Consider the following 19330-nt stretch of genomic DNA (forward strand, 5'->3'; position numbering starts at 1 on the left):
AAGATGCATATAAATTTTGAAAATATATGCAGGGTGAGTAGCTCGCCAAGCAAGACCACCAGCAAATATTCCATAGCTAGTTGCAACAGGAATACAGGCTACATACAACTATTTATGGAACCTTGTTTTTGTCTGGCTATAAAATTTTAGGTAGGAAGGAAGCCGTAGTAAAGGACAGTGACAGTGAAATGGTCTCCACACTCCTTGATGTATAGGTACTCCTCAGGCCTGTGTAGATGCTGCCCTAGCCATATCCTCCTGGTATCACTGTGCATGTTAATCCCTGTGATAGACAGCATGTGGCTTCCGGGAACAAAGTAAAAGCCCAGTGTCCAGTGTGATTGACTTCAGGACAGTAGGGGATGGCTTTGCAAGAAATACTACTTCAGCATTGTATCTGAGTGGAGTCCAACACCAGGGGCACAATTGAAGATGGATTTTCCTCTTACTGTGCTGATGTGAGCTGATAAGATGCCTATATGATGGGATGAGGTGGGCCCATTGGCCTATGTAGGCATGGTGCCGTCGTGTTAGGCTATTAAATCTGCATCAGGAGGATCATCAAGCCATGACCATGTCAGTGGTTAAATGTCAGGAGTAGACAGTGTTGGTATTCCACAAACTTCCTGAGCAGATAGGAAAGAAACATCTGCCTCCAAATTGAGATGTCCCAACAGTCCAAACAATAGCTTGGAGCTTTGAAAGTAAGTGTGCTTATTAAGGGCTGCTTTACAAAGGCATGGGAAACACATGGAGTGCAGCACGACTGATTTCCCCATTTCCCTTTACTAAAGTACATACTTCGTGGTTCTGAGAGAAACGCGAAAATACAGAAGAAAGAGAGGGTTCTGGGAAAAGTAAAGTGTGCTGCATTCTGTTGCATCCTTATTGGGAACTCTGCTGGTCTCAGCAAATGCTGTCAGGTCCCAGAGGTGGGTGTGACTTGTTACAGTCTGGTGCACAGCCCAGCACCTGGAGAGAGCCCCCCCTGAGCTTAACAATGCCTCACGCCCATACGGGTCTTTGCAGTTCACTGGGGGAGGGATTTCTTTACCATAATTGAAGCTTTCCTTCTGTTCTTTTCTGAAAGGTTTTCTAAGAGCACTGTAACTGGAAACTAGTGTCTGTTCAGTGTGTGAACACATTCCTGCAGAGGCTGTGATTCTTCACTGACCACGTGGGCCACTTTAATGCTGCCTTCTGTTCAGTGATCATTTTCTATAAATTTTGGCTTTTGTGTTGGTGTAGTTTGAAACCCTTCAGCCAATTCTGATGATATGTGTGTTGTCCTTTATCTTCCCCTATATGTGACCTACACGGTCTTCTAAATTCCTGATGTATTAACACTGCTTGAGAGGGCCTTCAGGACTGCTATGTTCTTCCACTTCTTCATCAAATGAGGTCTAGGGTCTCCTTTGTACTTTCACGCATGTGGTTCCTTTGCGGCCTCTTCCCATAGAAGAGGCTGTTGCCATCTCCACTCAAGGCTTGCCTTAGCTGGTATCCTTCCTCCTCGTCCGCATCTCTAACTCTACTGGAAATGTAGCAGCACCTTCTTCATCAGCCTGTCTAGTAATGTTAATAGTTCTCAGTTCAAATCTATTACTGAATCAGTGACTTGTAGCAAATGTCTTGGTGTCCCTTACTTGCCGTGAATCACGTAGAGTCACTCGCTCATCGAAGAGGCTCATGCTGACGTCTTCCCATAGGCCTGGTGCTCTCACATGCGCCCCACTGCCGTCAGTGAGAACATATTTTCTGTTCACATTTTCCACCCATAAATTTAATGCCTTTTTCCACCTTAACCAAGATTGTCTCACACATTGTGGCTATAATTTTTCAGTTTGAGGTGTGAGAGAAAAACTAGCATGAATTTCTTTTTTTCTTCACAATTTTACAGATAAGAGTCACTCCTGCCACATGTCATAGAAGCCTTAGCACACACTTTTCTCTTTTTTTCTAATTGTAGAAAGATTTTTTTTTTTTTTTTTTTTTTTTTTTTTTTGCTAGCTGAGGCTGCCTTAGGGGCGGGTCTGGTGTGGCTTGTGGAGCTGGGGATCGAACCACAGTACCCTGTACTTGACTAAGTGTGCCCAAGCAGGTGCTTTAGACGACTGAGCTAACCTGCAAGCCCCCAGCACACAATTTTTTTTTTCTTGCTTTTCTTTTCCTTTTAAGAACTTCTACTTTTTCATTTTATGGAAGCACTTCATGGGTTCTCTGGGACATCTGAAATGCCTTTGTCCCTTCTCTTGCCCTTTGGGACCATTTTTAAGAAAATAAGAGCTACCTAAACTCCAGCATCAGAATGCCCCTATGGTGGATCTGGTGTCAGGCCCTGATGTGACCGAGGGGCAGGTGACGTACAGAGCAAGGATGCGTTGCTGAGACAACTCCCCTCCCAGGCCGATGGCGCATGGCAATGCGAGATTTCATCACACTGCCCAGAACAATTCAAAAATTAAAATGCATTAATTATTTATCTCTGGGATTTTTCATGTAATGCTCTTGAACCAGGGCCGACTGCACATAACTAAAATCCCAGAGAAGGCACAGGTGCTGCGCTGTTGGCAATTCTGCCTCCTGTGTGTCCGTAGGAGCTGGAAAGGTGGGCAGGCAGTGCCAGGCTGTGGAAGGAGTGACCTGCAGAGGACTGGGGCCCGAAAGGCGTGAATAGTGGACACCCTTTTCCCAAGGCCCAGAAGACCCTGCCAGTCCCCCTCGAGGCCATGTACGCCAGCATGCCAACCCGCCTTCACTCCTGTGCTGAGGGCAGCAGGCATGTTTTAAGGGCAATCCAGAGGCTGGGACAGGGAGATGGCACAAAGCCTGGCCGCAAGCACTGCTGAGGAGACCGAAGGATGCAGTAGTAAAGGAACGTGTTTATCCTGCCACCAGTGGCAGATGCGCCAATAAGCACTTCCTCCTGTCACCAGCCCATGCTGTACCCATCCTATCCAGACCTGGGCACTCTCTGCCATGCCGCAGACCGAGCAGTTCTCTCCTCCTGCCACGCAGCTCTTCTCGCCTCTTCCCCCTTCAGTGCAGGGGGCTGCGTGGGGCTCTGTTTGTACTTTTGAGCTCCATCACTGAGGTGTTATGTTTTCTTATTTATTTTTTCTCTCATTTCCTAGTGGCATTTTTTCTTTTAAAACTTATTGTCTTCTCTGGTATTAACCAAAACTTAGTGGATTATGTTAGCAATGTCTTGAGGTCTAGACTTTGTTTTATTTATGTTTTCTTGTGTAACATAGGGAAAAATGCAACCTCTGTTAAAGACACTTGTTTTACAAGGGTGGAATGAAGTCAGTCCTTTAGACTATCTCTTTAGACACAAAGTCTTGGAAAAGACAAAATTATTCAGCAAAGTTGGGGTGGTGTGCATGGAGTTAGCTGCGCCGGAGGTGAGATTGGGGGATATGACCTCCGGGAAGGCCCACAGTTGCAGTTGCTTTGAATTCAAAGGGGGAAAACCCTATTGGATGCATTTTGATCTCTGTTCTTCGATTTGCTAGCCTATGAAAGAGAAAACCAGCACCAAGATGAAGCCGAAGGAGACCTTGGTAACCGGCATGAGCCCCGCGAGCAAGGGTCCCGAGAAGCCGACCCCGAATCTGAGGCACATGTAAGTGCCCTCGCTTCTGGTCCTAGCACCTAGAAGCTCATCAGGCAGGAAGGAGAAAGGACACCATGTCTGATTCAGACTTCTGGCCCTACATAGTATTTTATTTCTTCAGCAGAGAGGAAGGCAGCTTGCACAGTTACACACGAAAGTATTAAAAACCATCACTCCGGATGTAGATTTGTGTGATGAAACTGGCCAAAGGTTTCTCTGAGAAAGAAAGAAAAGCATCTCCCTCCAACAGTTTCAGATCAGTTAAACTAAAGCCTAGGCAAAACAGGATGGAGAGGGATTGGGACATTTAGTAATGCTGAAAGGTGAAGGAGATGGGGAAGGCAAGTGTGGAAGGTGGACAGGAGACCAGAGTGTTTAAGAAAGCATCCAGGAGGGGCCCAGCCTTGAAACATTTTCAGGAAAGAGCAAGAGCTGGCAAGAAACCTTGAGAGAACAGGAGAATGGCCCACAAAAGCAAGGACACAAGTGTATAATGCCTGGGACGAGGGAGAGAGGGGAGGGGTGGGTACTGCAGTCCCTTGAACTTGTGAACTGCCACAGGCTTTAAAAATTACTTGCCTGTGTGATCTTTTACTGCCCTGTTATCTTTTTATTCTGAGAAACATCCTAGGAAACCTGGCTTTTCTGCCAGGTATTCTTTTAAAAATAAATTATTAGCCTTTGTCAATCTGTCCCTTGCTGCCTTAGAATTGTTGGACCAATCTGTCCCTTGCTGCCTTAGCTATTATAAATTAGGTGATTATATCTGTTAACCCTTTAATTTTTTTTTAATTTTAAAGAAAAGAAAAATGAACAATAAAAACAATGGTATAAGATTTCAGAACAAAACTGTAGGTCAATGATATTCAGTACATTGTGCCTTGCTATCTTCAAAGTAGTTGCTCATAATTCAAGATACTGACATGAAAAATGGAGCAAACAAAACAGATATATAACTTTCCTTTTAATGAGCTAATAGCATTTAGTAATATAACTGTCTTAATTATCATGTGTATGTATTTCCTTACTGATTATTTGGTTGGAGTTGGTGCAGTGTGTACATTTTTGGAAACTGTTACAAGAAGCACATGTTTCTGAAAAGAAGAGGTTACATTTTGCCTCTATTCTCACATAAGTCACTGATAGCACATAAATGGAAATCTGTATGACAAGAATGTGTGGAGTGGAGTTTAGTGTGAAGGCAGCGCTTCGCACTCACCATTCCTGAGGAGAGTGTCATTCTCACTTGAATGAAGTTTACCGCCAGGGATGTGTGGATCATAGATGCGCTGAGACTGCAGTGAGCTCTTGAACATGTTCCAGGCTCCTGAGCGAAGAGAAGTAGACTCTCCCTTGGAGAGCAGTGGGGGAGACCGAGTCCTACTCTGGCTTCCACAGCTCTTGGGAGCACTTGTCTCCTGAGGGAGTGTCCCATAGATGACCTGGAGCGCGTAGGGAACTCATACTAAGCATGGCCGTTGCTACCCATTGCAGGCTGTAGAGCCTGAATCTTTGTGAGGATTTATATTGTTTAGGAACTTGAGTGGAAAATTCTAAAGTGGAATTCTAAAGTGAATCCTTTGCATGGCCTTTGTTGAACTCAGTAATTGAAAACTACTAAGGGTGGGGTTCGGAGAGTATTTTTCATAATATATATTCAAAGACTAAGTGGCTCCTGTTTCATCCCTTGACAGTACAGCAGCTCTCAGTTTCCTCGTAGTGTTTGTTAATAAAGAATTTAGGTCCACATTACGAAAGGATGGCCTGCTTTAGAGTTAGCCCTTTCCTTGTCTGTCTTTCTCAGAATCTCTTAATAGGTCATTTCTGGTCTTTCCTATCAACTGCTTTCATCATTTGCCTTTTAAAAATTTCTCACAGGGGCTGGGGATACAGCTCAGAGGCATAGTCAGCTGCCTGGCAAGCACAAGGTCTGGAGTCCAAACCCTGGTACTGCAACAAAAAAAAAAAAAGAAGAAGAAAGAAAGAAAAACTTTTAAAAAGTTAAAATTTTCTCACAAAGCCAAGCTGTCAGTATGAAAGCCAGTGCAGCAGATAAAGGAGTTCCAGTTTGCCCATCTGAAGCTTACATTCAGGGCCCACAAAATAGCTCAGCAGACTAAGCGTCCGCTTAGGCAAGTACAGGGACTGGGGTTCCATCCTGGCACCACATGCCACGCTGGCCCCTCCCCCAGGGTGTGCTGAGCTGGCCACCAAGGCTAGGCATGGTGGTGCACACCTGTAATCCCAGCACTGGGGAGGCTGAAAACAGGAGGATCACTGAGTCTGAGCTGTGTAGTGAGACTCTGTACCAAATGCCTGAAAATAATAAATAAGTAAATAAAGCTCCCATCCTCATTTATCTTGATGTTTTTCTCCTCCTTGGTTCTTTGACTTATTAACTATTTTTTCTTTTTGTTTATTCCATTTTGCTCACGATAGTTGTGTTAGCAGAGTTTTGAGGACCATGTTGAAATCACTTGGAGAAAGGAAATATCTGTGCTTCATTCCTGGTGCTCAACCTTGGATAAGCAGAGTAGGACTTTATCTTCTGACAGTGAGGTGCTCGATCCTTGTGGGTCTTGGCCAGGGTGGGCCTGAACAATCCATGGAGAACAGTTTCCCTTTTTATCTGTGTGTAGCTTTTTAAATGAAATTGTACTTTGTCCCCAGTTTTGAAGTGTTGATTTTCATTAAATTTGTAGAGGGCAGCTGTGGAGGATATAAACCCAGCAGATGACCCAAATAATCAAGGTGAAGATGAATTTGAAGAAGCCGAGCAAGTGAGAGACGAAAACTTGCCTGATGAAAACGAAGAACAAAAACGAACTGATCAGAAGCAAGCGGAGGCTGAAATGGGGGAGCATTTGGTGGTAAGCAGATGCCACTACCAGTGACGCATTTAACCTTCGTATTTTAGTGAACGCCTGGCTCAAGCAAAAGGTGTTCTGGGGTTTATGCCATTATCTGAAATGCTCTGCGGACACTCAGAGAAAGTGTGGGCTTTGGACTTCCTGTGCTCTGGGTTAGAAATGATTATTCATCGTTTCCTGGCCCTGCGAGTGACTTCCATGGTGGCGAGCTTATTCTCTGTCCCAGGGCACTGTGAAAGGCATCTCCGATGTACAGTAACATGGGCCTCCTCTTTTGTCTTGACAGATGGCAGGAAATCCAGACCAGCAGGAGGATAATGTTGACGAGCAGTACCAGGAAGAGGGAGAAGAGGAGGTAGTAAAATCGCAGGACACTGATCAGACTGTTGCGGCGTCTGTCACCTAGCCTTACACAAACCTCAGCAGTATTAACTTGACATACTTGCTACAAAACTGTTCAGAAAAGTTTATGCAGCACAATAAAGGGTGGTAGGACCATTTCATTAGGAGGCGACAGAATGATAATAGAATCTATCTCTTTGGTTCTTTTCAGAGATTGTTTTTTAAATGTATTTGGTACAGGGTCTCACTGTGCAGCTCAGACTTGTGGTGATCCTCCTGTTTTCCACCTCCCCAGTGCTGGGAATAGCAGCATGTGCCACAATGCCCAGCTCGGTGGCCAGCTTAGTGTGTCCCAGGGACAGATCCAATGCAGCATGTAGTCCAGGCATTGAACCCTAGTCCTTATGTTTGCCTAAGCAGGTTCTTAGTCTGCTGAGCTACCTTTCTGGTCCGCTTTGCAGAGATTTGGAATGAAGAAGATATTTGGTTGTATAAGAATTATATTTATATGCTCTTTATAACTTTTTTCCAATCTCTTTCCTTCATGAAAGTGCGTAACACAGCTGTGCTCCCTGAGGGATTGCTTCCATGGACCCCTCCCCTGCCCCACGCCTGCCCAGTGTTCCCTGGGATCCACTAACATCCTTTGGACACTGTTATAAATTTTGTAGTCACTCCTCCTGATCTTCCCTTTCAGAATTCAATATTTTAGCTAGAATAAGGCTGGGGATGTCCCTTGGTCGTAGAGTGATTGCTTGGTGGGCCTGAGGCTCTGCGCCATTTCCAGCTGCAGGAAAAAAGTAAAACAACGAAAAGATGAGCAGATAGGAACTGAGAAGGGAAATATGGACTGAGGAACAGAGATGAAGAAAATACATTTAGATAGTTTCATTTTAATTTGTTTTTTATTATAAGCTTCCTGGATATTGCCAGTTAGGTCTGTATTGCACCTGTCATGGTGCTGCCTTCCTGGGGTGGGTCACCGAGTGAATGCTGGCTGTTACTGCCTTTTGCTGTAATTTTCTCCAGCATGGACTCCTGCAGTACTCAGGAATATGAGACAGATCATGCTGCCTTTAGTCTCTCTGTAGAGCAATAAATAGTGCCCAAATTGAAGCCCTGCTTCAGAGCTACTTCTCACACCAGCATGCCTCAGCTTTGTGCTGGAGGGGAAGCTTCTGGGAGGCTGGATTGTGGCCAGCTGAACCCTTGAACACGCCCCCTGCTGAAAGCCCTGCTCTGAAAGCATCACCAGGAAACCACCCAATAGCAAACGCTGATGAGTCTGTGGGGAAAGGAGCCTTTTGCCACTGCTGGTGGGAGTGCAGGCTGGTGCAACCACTGTGGAAATCGGTGTGGAGACTCCTCACACAACTAGGATTCGAGGTCCCATTTGACCCAGCTATTCACTTTCTGGGTATTTTTCCAGAGAAATTGAAAACATCCATACCACAGAGATATGTGTCCTCCCATGTTTTTAGCAGTGTAATTTGTCACAGCTAAATCTTAGAAACACCTTAAATGCCTATCAACTGAGGAATGGAGAAAAAGGATGTGGTATGTTTATACAGTGGAGTATTACTTAGCTATAAAGAATGATAAACTTGAGACTTTTATAGGTAAGTGGATGCAACTAGAAACCATACTCAAGTGAAATAAATCAGACTCAAGTGTGTAAACATTGTATTGTCCCCCTAGTGTAAGAAAGTGAAAAAAATAAATCCAAAAGCTACAGTACATATTGTGAAAGGGAAACTACTCAAAAGCGAAGAACAACTGGGAGGGGGAAAAGGAGAAAAGAAAGATGTACACATACAAAATAGCTAAGATAATTGTGCTACTATTTTCTGTTGGTTTATTGATAGGAACAATTAATGCTTAATTATTTGATCACTTTTGCAAGCTGTATCTGGCAATCTGAGTGGCTACTTGGACAATAACAATCTTAAGTATAACAACCATTGCTACTTTCCTATCTTGCTTTGAAATTCTGTATTTCTTTAATAGGTTTTTTTTTCCCTTAATTTTTAAACTTCTCTTTAAGACAAAAGCATGAGTTGTCCCATGCACACTCAGGGCTCTGGCTGAGGCCAGCTTGCTGCTGCTTACTCTTACGGTCAGCTTTTCGGAGCTACTGTGTGTGCTTCTATCAGAAAAGCAGGACAGGATGCTGTCCTTCCTGCCCACTGATAACCTCCTGAGTCACCTGTTCTGTCCCAGGCTTGATCTTCCTATTCTCTCTTGTTTCTCATCCTGCTATTCATCCTCATCAAGCCCCTAAACTGCCTTATCAGAGACAGCGCTGGGGAAACCAGCAGCCTTGGATGTTAAGACATTTGGCAAGAAAGAGCTGTTCACACAGTCTTCTTTTGCAACCAGAAGTCTAGACTAATATGACTTTGTTTCATTTGGTCAGAGGGGAGGGATCCTGGAGGGATTAAGAGAAAAAAGCTTCACCATGACTTCTTTTAAAAAATTCAAAAGGATCAAATACAAATTTAATCATATTTACTGTTCTTTTTCTGTTCTATATTATCATCACTTGTGGTGGAGAGAATCCTGGGATCAACAAAACAAAGACTGTACAGGGCAGGGGAAGGTGGCCAGGTTACCCCCACTGCTGCAGCCTTAAACTAGTGGCTCCCTCCTCTGGCCTCCTTGTTTCCACCTTCAGATGTCCATTGAGCTGACAAGAGCTCTTTTCCCCTTCTTGCACTGAGCACTGGGTCCTGCTTGTTTTACCCTGGTTGGTTTCCTGCTCAGAATTCTTCTAATAGTGTTTGTGTCCCCAGTTCTCAACTTCTTCTATAGGCTCAAGGCTGCCATCTCATCACTCAGGATTGTTACCCTGAGAAACTCATAGAAAGTCTGTTGAGCCTTTCTTCTTCCCAGCGTGTCTTTGAGCCCTCCCTAGCATGTTCAGGCAGTGTTGTTTCTCAGGTCTTTCCTGAAAGGATGAATTTTTGCATTTTCTCACATCTTTCCATCTTTACCAGCTGTTCCCTACACAGTGGGAAAGATTGGTTGCCAAATACCATACAAGCTTTAGTGATAGAGATGAAGTATTCGCCAAACAAGTGGGAACAGGAAAATAGAAACATGTTCTGCATCCTTTGCAAGCGTGTGTGTGTCTGGGATGCCCTTTGGGGAAGCACTCTGAAAACCACAGGAGGTTGTAACCGGGTGCCACTCTTGTCTCCATTAGATCTTGGAGTTTACCAGCTGCCCCACTTACTGCAGGCTGCAGCTCTCAGCTGTCCTTGTTCTCACTGGTCGATGAACCCAGTCAGACTTCTGCCACCCGCAATTGCTCTGGGAGGAGCTGCCCATGTCTCCTGCCAGGCTATAGCTGTGCAGAGGCACAACTGTCAGACTTACGTGGGCTTGAATTTGCAAGGACCCAAAACAAGTGTGATCTTAGGAAACTGGCGCTGTTGCTGCCTATTTTGTGCAACAGTATTGACCAGCTGTTCTTGTTTGGTATTGTCACTGTGGAAGACATTGCTAAAAGGTCCTACCTACCACCCAGCTTACCTATTTTGAGGAAAGAAAACAAGTTATGACATTGCCAAAAGATTGCCATGCGTCCCTTCAAATTATTGAGGACTCAAAAGTAGATAGATGATTGAAACATCTGAATACATTAATTTTCCAATGTAATGGAAAAGATTTATTTGAACGTGTTGGAGAGCACGAGTACAGGGTCCTGTTCTCCTTCAGCGGCTGGATACTTGCACGTAGTACTCAAGACTGCGGTCTGGGAGCTGCTGGATCTGGGAGCCTTACCCTGTCATGAGGTCTCCTAGCAAGCACCCCTGAGCAAGCAGCATGCCCATCACTTCAGCTAATGCTGCTGCTTTGCTTTTGTCATGTGCCACCCACCCTTGTGTTGCTGGCGTTCTTGACTAAGGTTCAGGTTACCGGTTCATGGTTCACGCAGAGCGTCTCCCACATGTAAAACAAAGGTGTTAGGACAGAGCAGGGCTAGGGTGGCCAGCCAAAGCCTGTTTAAGATTCAGTGATTTATTTTATTTTGTTTTGGGCTTTTATTACACATTACCCCATCGCATAGGGTTAATTTCCCAAATGCCTGAAACATAAGATTTTAGTAGAGAAAAGCATGTCATGAGAAGCAGTGTAAGAAAATCTTTGGCAAAGTGTCACATCAGCTCCAGCAGGATACAGAAGAGAGTCAGTGTAGACGTAATCGGTGCGTCTACACTCTGAAAGGATCACACTTTGCTTCTGGCCCCTGTCTAAGTATATTTTAAAGACCAGTTAGAAGGGCCACATCATTTGGTTCCTTTTGACTAATGCTTGTAAGTGGAACTGGAATTGCTTTTGCTCTCAAAAATGAAACATATATTACTAAAATAATGTCTGTACAAAGCTTTTTTTGTATGACTGGAAAATTACAGAATATTCATTTTTAGGGTCCCTAAATTACACAGTAATTTAAAGCAGTAATTTGCAAATAAGATTATATTGACAACTGTCAAGTCAGCTAAATTTTCTGATGTTCATCTCAAGAATAGAGAAGAGTATCTTCTAGATGGGTGATTATCCGCAAGCCAGACAATCTTCACACTGTGTGACCTCTTTTACCCAGGGAAGTTGTCCTCATTTTCTGCTGTGTCTATGAATCACCTTGAAAAGTTTATGAAAAATACAAAACCTTCCCCAGACTGGACCTTACCCTTGGATATTTTGATCTTATCTGCTATGGGGCCTAGGAAGCAGGGTGCTTCAGAACTGCCCCTAGGGGCCCTCCCAGCAGAAGTGGGAGTTGCTCTTATACCTTCTTTAGGTAAATAGTCTTGGGCACACAGCCATGGATGGAACTAGGGGAGTGGGAGCCTGCTTCACTTCTGTGGAATGCTGTGTGTCTTGCCCATTTGCTAGGGACTCTCACCCAAGGCTTGAGAGGATTCATGTTCAAGCCCATACCCAATGTTTTTGTTTTACACATAAGAAATTGGAGCTTCAGAGAGGTTAAATTTTTCAAGGTGAATCAGTTTATTATTAATGTTAGTCAGAAGCAGAGAGCACTGAGATCTGACCTTAGAGAATGTCATTATTAAATGTAGGTCCTGGTAGGCATGGAGTGGACTGGGGAGCGTTCTTCCATAGATAAAGTGAGTAAATGTAAAAAGGACGGTGGAATAAGAAAGCTCCAGGTTTGGAACCATGAAATAAGACAGTTGATTTTAAGCACCAGTCCTCAGATGATGATAATCATTGTGCAGGTCAGGGAGCTTGACCAAGAAGGGTCCAGGCTGTCCCCATCCGAGCTCACTAACCAACCTCAGCCTGACAGAAAGAATGACAGTCAAATTGTGTGCCTCCAACCCCTCTGAGATGCCCATGATTTTTAAGTTGAGCCTGAATTTATTCATGCTTTCAAGCTAATTTCTGTTTGTAGCCGGTAGGGGGCCAAGTGAAGTAATGCTGTACAAAGTAAGTAGATCCAGAATGTGCGTTCCTCTGTAGAGCATGTTGACTGGATCATGGAAAAAGAAATGGAGGGAAGCCTCTTTTGGATTTGTCCTTGTTTAGATAATGATTTTTTAAAAAAACATAGCTACAACATGCAATGTATTAATTATTGTAACTGTCCTACTGTTCTTGAAACTGTTTCATTGCTATTTTATTTTTTTCCCATTAAAATGAATAATAAAAAATAGCTGCAAAAAGATATTAAAGATAGATATCATGGATTTGTCAGGTACAGTAATAGATTTATGGTTACATAAGATGCCCTCTGCCTTTAGATATCTGTACTGTGATGTGTGAAAGTGAAATTACATTATGTCTAGAAATTTTTAGAATAGTTCAATGAGAAGAGAAACATTATAGATGACACACAAGTGTGATATAATATTAATATATTATTTCAATATATGCTATTGAAATACCTTGAACATTATTGCTGGCTATATTTATTCAATGATATTTTTATGTGCATTTTCTTTATTTCTTGCATTCTTGAAAATCTTCATAATAAAACCAATGCACTTCACGTTGGACAGTCAGCAAAGTCGCAGACTCAAGGTTTGGGTGCACAGTTGTCTGACACACTGCCGATGCTTGGAGCTCAGCAGCTATGGGCTGGGACCTATTTTATAGACTGCGTCTTGCTGCAACAAAGTTATGCACATTTGCCTACATTTTGTTCCAGCTGTTTTTGTGATACATTGTTGGAGTTGTGCAGTTTTGCCCTAGACATTAGGCCCCAGAAAACCATAAATAATTACTCGCTGGGCCTTAACGTAAGAAGTTTGCTTCCTCCAGATTTATGAATTCTTTCCACAATGCTGCGTATTTCAAGGCAGTTCCTTCCAATTCTCAACTACACCATGTTCAGCATTCCCAAATAATGTTTTCATTATTAAGCGTGTGGGTATGTGGTAGACATGTCTTTGTTCACTGAAGTAGACGGGGACTCTTCAGTTAGTGACATCGTAATACAGTGTGAAATAAGTACGTCTATGTCTTTATCACAGTGTCCCGTGGAATGTTACTGTGAGGTTCTGTGATTAATGGCAGAGGAGATGTCATAAGCCACTAATAGAGCCCTAAGGTGGAGGAGTGTCCTTGGCTCACATTACCAGGAATGTGAATATAAAAGGAGCTATATACCTCCATCTTGAATTGTGTTTATTTGGGGCTCTGGACACAGCTGATCCTGGGTTGGTGAGAAAAGCTCTGAGAATGCTTAGCTCTGTCTCCTGCATCATTAAAGGGTCACCTTTGCTAGTTTCTGATAGACCACGTTCTATACAAAATGCACCTGGGAAGTTGCCCTTCCTTTCTGTCTCACCTGGTCTGGATACATGGAGATAGCCTTTTATTTGTTTCTCTTTATTTGCAACCCTTACATATTTTTTATCCACTGCCTATTTCTCAGATTTTCAATAGCTATTCCCCTAGGGGCCGATGAGATAGCTCAGTAGAATAAATGCTTACCTTGTAAGTGCAAGGGCCTAAATTCAATCCCCAGTTCTTCAAAAAAGAAAGGAAAAGAAAAGAAAAAAAAAATAGCTATCCCCCTGAAAGTCCAAAAAATCTTGTGGGTTTTTTTTTTTTGTTTGTTTTATTGTTTTCGTGTGTGTGTGTGTGTGTGTGTGTGTGTGTGTATACAGGGGGTTATCAAGATTTACAGTAATACAATTGTCCTAGGAATGATTAAACTTCTTAATCATAAGTATTGTAGAATACATATCAGCTGCACCATGTTCAGCATTCCCAAATAATGTTTTCATTATTAAGCAAGTGGGTATGTGGGAGACATGTCTTTGTTCATTGAAGTAGACGAGGACTCTTCAGTTCGTGACATCGTAATACAGTGTGAAAAGTACTTCTTTGTCTTCATCACAGTGTCCTGCGGAATGTTTTCATTATTAGGCACGTGGGTGTGTGGGAGACTGCCTGGACACTGCTTTTTGCCTAACTGATGGTTAGCAGTGTTTTGAAATTTATTTAAATGACTTAAGCTTTTTGACATATAGAAGGTTTTCAGAGTAGCAAGTTAAAGAACTTTTTACCTTATGTTTGTATAAGACATGAACATTATATAGATATCATTTCAAAAAATATTTTGATGCTTTCTTTGATTTGCGTTTCGAGATGAAGAATCGCGATCAGTGAGATAGTAGTAACAGTGTACGTAATGGAAAACTAAAATAACTGTATTAGGTGAGAATTTGAAGGAGTTCATTGGATTATTACATGAAGAAACTGAAATGATTATTCTACTGGCTAGATATTTTAGCCAGAAATATTTATTCTTAATTATAGAGCAGATATATCAATTTTTACTACATTACATACAGGCAGTGGCATGTGTGTTGTGCATTAGGAGAAGATATTTTTTGCATGTATTTATTCAGTGAATGACCTACTTATTCTACGATACTTATTAAGCAATTTTCATGTGCCTGAGGTGCCTCTACTCATTGAAGACAGAGGGAGCTGAGCCTCATAGAACTTCATAGAGTTTATAGTCTGTCATCACTTATGCATTCCTATAATTCTTCCTCTTAGAAAGGGGAATGCTTAATTTCTTAAGCTGGATCTCACCAGGCATTGTCCTTACATAGTTAATCCTCATTCAAAGACATCAGAAATTCAAACATAAAAGTGTTAGATTCAGAATCATTGATTTTTGTGATATATATTATACATTTCTTCATACTAATAATGCACTTTTACTTTCACCTTTTTTTATGTTTGCATTTAGTTTAACTTTGTTCCTGTTATTTTTGATTGACCATTTGGCCATTCAAACATGTCCCTGAAGTGCTGAAAGCCTCTCATGTCGTCTGTGGTTTGTTTCAGGTTCAGGAAGATTTGACTGAAGAGAAAAAAAGGGAACTGGAGCGTACTGCTGAGGAGACCTACGGGGAAAATGACGAAAATGTACGTGTAGCGAGCTCCTTCCCACTGCGCTCTTGTGGGTTGGGTGCGGGGTGGTGCATTCTGTAGGACACGGAGATGTATATACAGTCCTGGCACCCATCAGGGTTGGCCTGTGTAAGGTGCCACTGAATGTCACCAGCCCGCCTACCCCAGGACAGTGTGAGACCGCGAAGATTCGGAGAGGCTGTAGCACCGCCTCTTGTTGGATCACTTTTTTCTCACATTTTCTTTCTTCTGGAAGTGAAGGCCTTTGCATCCTTTTCTAAAACAAAGAATTAGGAATCACTGGCTCCATGTAGCGTTTCTTAGTATTTCTCTTTTCTTCTCACTTTCAGGCTGATGTTAAAAACCCTGATGGAGAAGAACAAGAAGTCCAAGAGGACAACCACCCCAAAGGTGGGGAGGAGCACTATGAAGAGGAGGAAGAGGAGGAGGAGGACAGGGCTGCTGGCCCTGAGAAATCCCACCGGAGAGCGGAAATGTAGCTGTGCCCGGTTCCCAGGCAGTGCTCGGCCATCAAATTGGCCTCAAGCTACTTCAAAATCAATCTGCCTACTGGACTCTAGGATATTTAATTGCAAAAATTGAGAATTTAGACTTTTTAAACTTTTTTATTAGAAATGCTCATACATTTATATGAATATATTTTGATAACTTAGGTTAGAACTTCTTTTATATTCAAGCTGAACATGTACAAGAAGAAAACCAATAACCCTAAATGGACCTTAGGCCCTGAATCTTACATGTCATGGGTCATATGAAGTCGGAAAGAGCAGTGCTTTTGTTTGTGTCTCAAGTTGTTACTTTCTTGGTGCTTGTTTTCCGTGTTCTATTTGCCTTTGATAAAATGTGAGATTTTATAAGCAGGAATGTGGCAAAATGCTGGGCACACTTTAAGGGAATGGCTAGTCTACTACTTGCGGCCTTTGAGGTTCTTCTGTACAGGTCTAAAATTCTTGCCAGTCTACATCCTTGGATGAGGTCTGTGTTCAGTGAGACATGCAATTAGAAATCCATTTTTGTCACAGAGTAAAGACCATGTTTTTCAAATTTTTTAGATCTGTTAGAAACATATATGGTATTACTTAAAATTGCAGTTATTTTGCCTAAAAGGAATATTGAACGTGAGATAGCACTAAAACTCATATGGAAGTATCCTAAATACGAACAGTATCTCACTGTTCAAAAAAAGATATGAGGGGCCAGGGAGATGGCTCAGTGGAATAAGTGCTTCCCTGGCAAGAGCAAGGGACCGAGTTCAATTCCCGGTTCTGAAAAAACAAAACAAAACAAAAAAAGATATGACACATTAGTGTTTTAGCCTTTTTTAAGGAGTGAGGACAGACTAGTGGGCACGTATGGTATTTTCTATGTGGACACCTATTCACAATATGTTTTTGAAAATCACCTAGTTATGTGTTTATTTCAGTAGCTGGCTCGTCACAGTAATATGCATTTCTCCTTTAAGCTCTGTGCCTCAACATAGTCTCTTTTACAACAGTTATGAATATGAAGGTGCACCTAACCTCACAACAAATGATATAGAAATTAAGCTAACCAAGGACATGAATGACTTCTATAGTGAAAACTGCATTACCCTGCAAAAAATATATATGTTTGCCTCTATGATAGACCCTTGTGGCATTTGTGTTGCTGAGGGTCATTTTGCCTTCTTCCAGTGTACAAGGTATTTTAATGAATATGAGTTCTCATAAGTACTTTTAAAAAGAGAAATAAAAAGGAAATTTTCCACAGAAATAAAGACACATTGAAGGTGTGAACAAAAATTTTAAATATATAGAACTAAGTTATGCAATTCATGTGTGTGGTTTTTAAATAACACTTCCAAAATAATATAAACAAATTTCATTTTCTGCCATTTTTGTATGAATGTAATTTCGCTTTTTAATAACCATACTCATGAATGGTTTTGATTATCCCCAGTGAGCAATTTATGTATGTATTCATAGGAATATTTTGTTCAACTATATTTTGGATTTCCAATAATCATAAATCAAATCTTACCTTTATGTATAAAAACTTTTCGTGTAATGTAAAATGTATAATATTGTACATAATATTCAGAATACAATTATTTTGGTAAATTAGTTTGTATTTTTAATGTCCCAGTTGCAGTATTTAATTATTTGAAACATATTAAAACTTGGTAATAGTCAATAAAGCTATAAAAAGCAAGTGGTAAATCTCTAAAGTATGTGATATCTTTATTAGTTTCTGGTCTTACAACATTCCTTAATTCTTTTTCATAGAGTGAAATACTTTATTTTTTTCCAATAATTTTATTGAGAAACAAATAGCAATGAGACAGTTTCAAATCAAATTGGTAGGACAGTTTCAATAATTAACACATTTCATACATTCTTCCTAGTGGTTAATTGCTGTACAAAATGCGGACATGATATCCTATTTACAAACACCACTAGAACAAATCACTCTATTCATTAAGAGAATGTAACTATATATCTATTCTAACCACTTTGAATACACAGATACAAAATGGACATTCATCTGTATCCCCATTTTTTGTTAAGTTCCGTTATTTGAATATTGTAGGTGTGTAAACTCAGCAAAATATTCTAAAAGAGTCCAGTAGCCTATAATAGTATTGGGTCTTCCACTTGATTGGCAATGTCAGAAATTGTTGACCTGAGTCCCCTACAGCTCAACATAACAGCATGGCTTTAATTCTTATATTTCGTTTTTATACTTTTCTGCTGGATGGTTATGACCAAGGTAAAGCAGGACCTATGCAACAAAAGTTGTAGCTTTTGGGTCTGATAAGGTCAGTGAAATCCCCTCAGGATTTATCCTGAGATTCTGTACCTCAGATTGTAGAACTTTTGTCAGTGTCAGCCATGTGGATGAGTCATGTCCATTGCTTGGCCAGGGTGCTGTCTATGAAAGCCTGAGAGAATGTTTTCTCTCCATGTGACTCTCCTTTGGCACACTCTACATCTTCGATCACTTTCCTCTTTGGCACCATAATCTCCTTGATCAGAAAATTTGGGACACTACCGAGTTAAATGACATTACAGTACAAGTTCTCATATGTCCTGAGTCTTAATTGACCTTAGAAGGCTAGGGCCAAAATGTTGGCTTTCCTTGCAGCCCTCCTTTTTCTCTAATTTTGGTCTGCAAACTTAGGTTGTTAACCATCCAGAAGACAAGCTTATTGTTATTACTATACAACTTAGGCTGTTAAGCTTAACCTCACTATCTGTCTGCATATCAAACATCTTAGGCATAATATGGAACAGGTAATTTTCATCAAGTATTGATATGTTGAACTTTAAGTCCCTACAGAATATGATAAAAAAAATTTAAAAATGAGAATATATTTTAAAAATAGGCATAAAGAATTATATACTTCTTATGTTTACACATAATTCCAAAAATCTCACCATATACAACCTTGAATCAGGACAGTCCCACAATATTTCTTTTCCTGTCTCTTGATTTCTTTCACCACCTGCTTCTTCTTGAAAAACCATCTACCAGAGAGACATCATAGCAGCAACTGGCATGTCATGACAAGCAGCCCATATTCAGAATAACAGAATGACAGGCACTCCAAGCATGAAACTACTATTACAAATTACCATCTGCAGTGCAGTAGCTTAGTTCACAGGTATTAGTATATATAGTTAGTCAAGGTGAGAATCTTTCCAATAAACTACTAGATTAAAAAATCTTCTGAAGATTCTCAGGATCATTGCCTTGCCCATCTTGTACATACAACTGTATGGCTTGACTTCTTCATGTTCCCTAGCTTTCCTCCATTCCCTCTCTTGATTAGTTAGTCCTTAAGATCTGCTTTCCTTTTACTTGTATTATATCTTTCTATTATTTCTTCTTTCGAGTTCTTATACTAGGGAGACTATACGATATTTATACATGTGTGTCTGGTTTACATCACTTTTGAGTATATGTTCAAGTGGCATCCATTTCAATATAAAGGCTTAGAGTTTATCATTCTTAATAGCTGAATAATACTTCATTGTATAAAAATACTACATTTTTTCAACCATTCCTCAGGTGATGGGTATCTTGGTTGTTTCCAAGA

General features: G+C 41.3%; 1 protein-coding gene across 6 annotated transcripts in view; it reads left to right on the forward strand.

Moving 5' to 3' along the window:
• The window catches only part of Golim4 (golgi integral membrane protein 4), an 83060-nt gene extending 66578 nt beyond the window's left edge, over positions 1-16482 (forward strand). For all 6 annotated transcript variants that reach the window (XM_023717842.1, XM_023717843.1, XM_023717846.1 and 3 more), the window contains 5 exons: positions 3516-3625; positions 6319-6486; positions 6773-6841; positions 15166-15246; positions 15582-16482. In XM_023717842.1, coding sequence (XP_023573610.1) covers positions 3516-3625; positions 6319-6486; positions 6773-6841; positions 15166-15246; positions 15582-15731 — 578 coding nt within the window. In that variant the 3' untranslated portion in view covers positions 15732-16482. The remainder of the gene's footprint in view (positions 1-3515; positions 3626-6318; positions 6487-6772; positions 6842-15165; positions 15247-15581) is intronic.
• The last annotated feature ends 2848 nt before the right edge of the window (positions 16483-19330 follow it).

Source organism: Octodon degus, unplaced genomic scaffold, assembly GCF_000260255.1.
Source record: "Octodon degus isolate 3935 unplaced genomic scaffold, OctDeg1.0 scaffold00055, whole genome shotgun sequence".
NCBI classification, from domain to species: domain Eukaryota; kingdom Metazoa; phylum Chordata; class Mammalia; order Rodentia; family Octodontidae; genus Octodon; species Octodon degus.